This window comes from Bombyx mandarina, chromosome 20, assembly GCF_030267445.1.
Source record: "Bombyx mandarina strain Sakado chromosome 20, ASM3026744v2".
Taxonomy (NCBI): domain Eukaryota; kingdom Metazoa; phylum Arthropoda; class Insecta; order Lepidoptera; family Bombycidae; genus Bombyx; species Bombyx mandarina.
Window position 1 is genome coordinate 3332172 of NC_143226.1, and position 6026 is coordinate 3338197.

Sequence of the window (6026 nt, forward strand, 5' to 3'; positions counted from 1 at the left end):
CATCATCAATCATTTCCAATTAATCTTTAAAAGGATCTTCTGTAAAGTTGCAAAAATATCGTTAAATCAAATTGCCTTTCACCCCTCGTTATAATTTAGCGCTAAACTCAAGCTAAGCCACATTCTTTTTTTATGTTTGAGAGATTACTGGTGGCTCGGAGGCCCTTCCAGTTTCATCAGGACAGGTGGGCGAGCAGGGGCTCAGCCAGGAGGGGTGGGATTTGCTAACAGCTGCCCGAGCGCCTCCAAAGGATACCTGACAACTCAAGAGCAGCTGCTTCGCTAATGAATGTATTACCGGATCGGAATCGCGACTCTCTGAGAAGATCCGACGAGAAACTCACCGGGCTGATATTAGGTTACCTAGGTGCCACATTCTCTCACCGATCGAACAGTACCCAACATCCTTCAATAGAAAAAAACCCAACAAATATTTTCACATATTTTAATAATAATTGTAAGCGACTTTATAAATAAACATTTTAATTTTATTTGTATTCCTACACTTCTTCTCTTTAATACGCCAACACACACAAAAGTAGCAAGTTGTTTGAACAGCCCTACCAGAAAAATAACTATGCAAATCTACTTGTAAAATTATTTTTAAAATAGAAATCCATACAATCAACATTTTAATGCATACATAACTATTAGATTAAAACTTATTTTATACGCATAGCAATAAATATTATATATTTGTAATTTCATTACTACATTTGCGTGTCCAATATATAAATAATACTAAATAATCAAGATCTAGGTCACTCATAACTCTCTTAACTAATCAATGAGTACAAGATCCAGCGAAGGTGGGAAAACTAAGTGTCAGCTATGAGAAGCTTATTTCTATATGTTTATGAAATGTTAATACAATAGTTCTAGGGATAAAGTCAGCAAAATTATAATTTACTTCCAGATTAACTTTTGTTTGACGATTGAAAAAAAATACGACCAGTGAATCTTGTTTTAAATTTTAACATTATTTTCCCAAAATCATGAACAACGTTTTTCTTTAAACAATATTTTATTAAGCTCTTAAAATTACATTAATAAATTAAATACATACAACACTTAATTGGACAATGTACAATTTGAATCCATACAAAAATTAACGTATTTATGTCAAAAACAACACAGAATTTAATATTAAGTTTTTACTAATGGCAACATGTAAAAAAAAGTTTAAAGTAGATAATTAACTAAAATTGGCGGGATAAATTCACTAAATTAAAAACAAAAATTCGACCCCTTTTTATCTGACTCAACTTTAAAATAAAATTCCAAAACAGTCCCAAAGGTATTTGAATTTAAAATCTAAAGTTCCAACCAAACAACGTCATTCATTAAATCACTAAACTAACAACTAAAATTCAGTGCCATGCCACTCGCTAGAGTCAAAATAAGTATAATTTGAAGGGTTGGTGGGTCTGAAGTTTAAAACCCGTTTAAGCTATACAAAGATTGGCTTGGCTGCACCCCAAAATAAAATATAGCCATGTCACTCAGGATGATGTTAAGATTCTAATGATAATTCATATACTCATTCATGCGATTAATTGTGGAATAAATACAAAATTAATACCCTCGAAAAATACTTCTTTTTTTGGCAAGTCGTGTAATAAATTATTGAGTAAAGTACTAAGTGGAACAACATAGAAAGATCCGAGGCCTTACCAGCAAAATCGTGAGAGAAACAGTCTGTTATGACTTTGGTTCAAACCATCATTATCTCTGGAAAGCCCAACTTGTGGAAATTTTAAACTCTTTTAACCGAGCTTTGGGGGTGTCAAATGAAGAATTCATTAATAAATCCAAAGTCAAAAATTAAATAATCTACTTTACGTATGTATGTGAGGGTATGGTGTATACAGTTCATTAATTTAGTTACTTTCAATGGGAAAAAGCAGCCGCACACTACCTTTTGTATTCAAACTTTTATACGGAGAATACTTTTGAGGTGTTTTACGTGGAGACCTTCTTGGTGACATCACCATATCCTTCAACTTGTCGCTTTGTGTTTTCTCTAGCTCCTTTAACTCTGAATACGCAGTGTCGAGCATTCGTTTCTTCCACTGTTCATATGGTTCAAATTTTTCAATTGGCCCCTCTTGTTTACTACTGTCCACTTCCATTGGTACATTTTCTTCAACTGTAATAAAATTAAGAATAAGAAAATCTAAATTTATACATAAAACCTCAAGCTTTTTAACAGGCGGCAGGTGAGCAATCACATTGTGGTGGTTATAGGTAGTAACTGCATCACTTACTGCATAAAAAAAACTTTTTATTTATTTAATCTTTAATATTGTCTAACTCACCGTTTTCAATAGAATGTTTAATTTCTTTCTTGCCTCTCTTTTTGACTGCAAAGTGTGTATCGGCAAATTGACTCCAGTCAGCTTCTAATTTATTCCACTGGGCTGGCTTCAATCTAGCCTTTTCAATTATTTTACTCTTTGATACTTTAACTTTGCTTATCCTGTTCAATATTAGCAGTTTATTAGTGACATCATTAACTGTTTATTTCAGCTCCAACATTTCACTAAAGTGACAAACGTAATGCAGTTAACTACATGGATTTGAAATCACCATGGGATATAGATCAGATTCTTTTGTGCTACTGCACAGAAAGGACGGTATTCATTGAAAAAATCATAATTTTAAATTACCTGCAAGCTTGGTAAACAGCCATACACACATACTGAGGAAGACTCATGTCCAATTCCTGAAATAATGACAATACATAAATACCTTATAGACCCGTTAAGGAGACTGTTCACTCTGCAAAGGTTGAAACAGCAAGAATTGGTAAGCTAAAGTTCAGGAAAAACAATATGCTATTGCAAAGTATGCTAAAACATACTGAAAAAACGTCAGACAATACTGAAAATATCAGGGCAACTACAACAGTTTCATAGCTCTACTATAGTCTTTTTTTGTATGACCACATTGGAGCGGTGGGAAATACAACAAACTTGAACCCAATAAACAAATCCTCCCAGTGATTGGTCCACCAAAACATCAAACCTAAAGGTAGAACTAGAAATGGTTAGTGCAGTGAGATATAATATGCAATTTATGTTCGATATTAAATCATTTCTTTAAAACTCACCACTTTACTGTACACTTTGTACTGCTCAAGTATTTTCTCAGCTAGCGCCTGAACACCACTGTTTTGTAAGCTAGCACAAAGCACTGCAACACTGAGTCTATCGACATCCAATTCTAGTCGATTTGATATTATTTTCTTGCTGTTTGCATACACTGTTGGCCTCAGACCAGAATACTTAATTGCTTGCTTCTGAAAAAAGATGTTTAATTGAAACTCAGTTGTTTTCATGGAGTGTTTTACATGTGAACACATAATTACGACTATTGTTATGAGACTGATGTGGGTATAACAAATTGTTGAGCATTTGAATCGTCATAAATAACAAAATTATAATAATGAATGAATGTTAGAATAAAACTGTAATAGTAGTCCTGAGCAAATCATAATGACAAATGATAATAGCTTTCTACTAATAAATATATTTTATTTTTATTTTTAGTTCTGAACTATAGAATACATAAATCCAAATAAATCCAAATATATAAATCCAATCAACTAAAAGAGGATCTTCAAACTATATAAATTTGGGACTACTGGTTTAGATGTTTTTTAAGGTTAGACATAAATAATATCTCTTCATAATCAACTAAGCTTGTAATGTAAATCACCATATATTTTATAACTTAAGTCAAAATTGTAAGCAAATCAGCTAGAAAATCAGCAAGCTTGGTCCATTTCGGGTAAACAAATCTAATAGTAAGCACCGATTATACTTACAACATCAAATTCAGTACCATACAAACTAGCAGCCAAGTTCAAGCATATAACAACTTTACTTGTATCAGTAATATTGCTGCCAGCCGTAGATTTTGTTTCTAAGAGTCGTTCAAACTCAGCTGCTTTCCTGCAACAATTTTGTGTCAAAAAATTGGGAGTTTATATCGGTATATTATTACTTATTATTTACAAAGAAGCGGTAAGAAGCCTCCATTAATGGACTTTCTAAATGAGCTCTGACAGTATAGTTTCTTTAAACTAAAGGCAAAGCAGATGCGATGTTTGGCAAAATAACTTCTATGTTTCAAAAGGAGGATATTAATGCTACACTGATGAAGGAGAAACCGAAATAATTGCTGGGTCTAGCGATCTCTTCTACTTAAATAACTTGATCAACTATCGTCTGATAATTACATCTAAAAGAACAATATTAAGAATAATAATGCTTTTATGTTAAAATTTTAGTTAAAAACAGTGTACATGTTTTCGAAATTTACCTTAAAACTTTTTCTTCGTCACTGATACCAAGTTTGGAAGCTATGAGATGTAAAGTTTTATTGTACTTCGCCATTATTGCACCATTTATTTTACTATCTTCTACTTTGAAGAATATATTATATATTTTAGAGAAAATTTATGATCATAACCAAAACAATACTTGTTAAAGAAAAGATTTGAATTTTGTTGAACCAATTTACTGTAATTTATTTGAATGAACAGGTTTTTTTTTGGGATTTTATGACCTGGTAACTAAGACCTTTACGTCAAGTCTTATTTTAATTTTTAATCTTATTTTTATGAAAAATGTTAATATGTAGGCACTTGGAAGGAGAAAAAAATAAAATAAAAAATGTAATGGTATAAAATGTATATAATGATAGTTATGTGTTAGATTTTTTAAGTTACTAACATAGATATAAGTAATTACTACTAACAAAATGTTATGGTTTAAAAAAAAAAAACTGAAATAAAGGACTAATAATAATAATAATATGAAGTGAAATTAAATGAAATGAAATAAAATAAAAATAAATAGGATGAGATTATATTGTATGAAATATAGTATAAAATATAATCTCAGTAAAAAGGTGGTCATTTATTGAGACTTTTTCAGTGGACTGTTTGGAGGATTCCGAGAAGTTACGTTCAGTGGCTTTGTTTGATTTTCCCACGTTTGTGCACTTTCACAGATACTAAACAGTTAATAAGCCACGGTTATTACACCTTTAAACCTGAAGAAACATTAAATAGACAAAATAAAACAAATCATACAACTGCACTCCTCGCGTTCCCGCCAAAAAGTTGAATGAACAGGATGTATAGCTAGGGATGATTTATCTCGAATAAAAAACCATGTGTAACATAAAAGATCGATAGTTACTCCACAGAAGTATTAATATTATTGATCTCAATCTGCAAAAAATCAATATTAAACTTTTTCTGTTTCTTTATGAATACAATTAAAAAAAAATTGGGTAATATAAAAAAATCTGCCAAAGCCTCGTATGAATAAAAATATCGCGTTCCTTGATTTTACTCTACTATCTTTTTAATTTTCTAAATAAAAGATCTAACAATCAAATCTAATATATAATAGACCTCAATTTAATTTTCAGCAAATTCGGCAATTCATTCGATTCTTAATTTCGATTCAGATCGATTTAAAAATTTACTGCGAATAAATCATAAATATTTGCGTGATTCAAAACAAGTACAATATTTTAAAATATTATGTATATGCATGTAGATCTAAGGATTACAAGATCTATAGTGCCTATTTTTTTTTTGCCTAAAAAGCTAGTATTTCTCTCACTTACCATCAGATCCGTAATTATTTACATAATTTTGTCCTAAGCTTCATTTTCGATGTGGCATAATAATATATTAGACAAATAAAACGATACTTAAAAATGAGTATTCAGTCAGATCTTCATAAAGCACATTAATTGTTGTCTATTTTGTTTGCCCTCAGATTTTATAAACATTTACGTAATTTTAAGTTACCGTTTATATTCGATTCAATTCAGCTTTATGTCTAATTTTCTTGTGGGTTAAATCTATCAAATCACACGTCGCCGCGACGTATCGAAATTAAATGACTAAAATGAATCTCGAAAATAATATCGTTGATAAACACTCCTGGAATAATCTATTTTTCTGTAGAGCTAGAAATCCTTAGGTCAAAAAGATATATAAA

General features: G+C 30.9%; 1 protein-coding gene across 1 annotated transcript; it reads right to left on the bottom strand.

Annotated features, from left to right (window-relative positions):
* Positions 1–431: 431 nt before the first annotated feature.
* On the bottom strand, positions 432–4581 carry Orc6 (origin recognition complex subunit 6). The gene is made up of 6 exons (XM_089736019.1): positions 4327–4581; positions 3830–3956; positions 3113–3301; positions 2670–2725; positions 2319–2479; positions 432–2149 (listed from the first exon to the last, which is right to left on the bottom strand). The coding sequence occupies exons 1-6, from the start codon at positions 4398–4400 to the stop codon at positions 1881–1883; spliced, it is 876 nt and encodes a 291-aa protein (XP_089592145.1). The 5' UTR covers positions 4401–4581; the 3' UTR covers positions 432–1880.
* Positions 4582–6026: the final 1445 nt, after the last annotated feature.

What these genes read in the sequence shown, in the direction of transcription:
- Orc6 (XM_089736019.1), bottom strand. Translation starts at nt 4,400, where the DNA reads ATGGCGAAGTACAATAAAACTTTACATCTCATAGCTTCCAAACTTGGT. An exon ending in GACGAAGAAAAAGTTTTAAG is followed by an intron (nt 3,957 to 4,326) that starts GTAAATTTCGAA and finishes AAATTGTTGCAG; the next exon opens with GAAAGCAGCTGAGTTTGAAC. An exon ending in TAAACATTCTATTGAAAACG is followed by an intron (nt 2,150 to 2,318) that starts GTGAGTTAGACA and finishes ATTTTATTACAG; the next exon opens with TTGAAGAAAATGTACCAATG.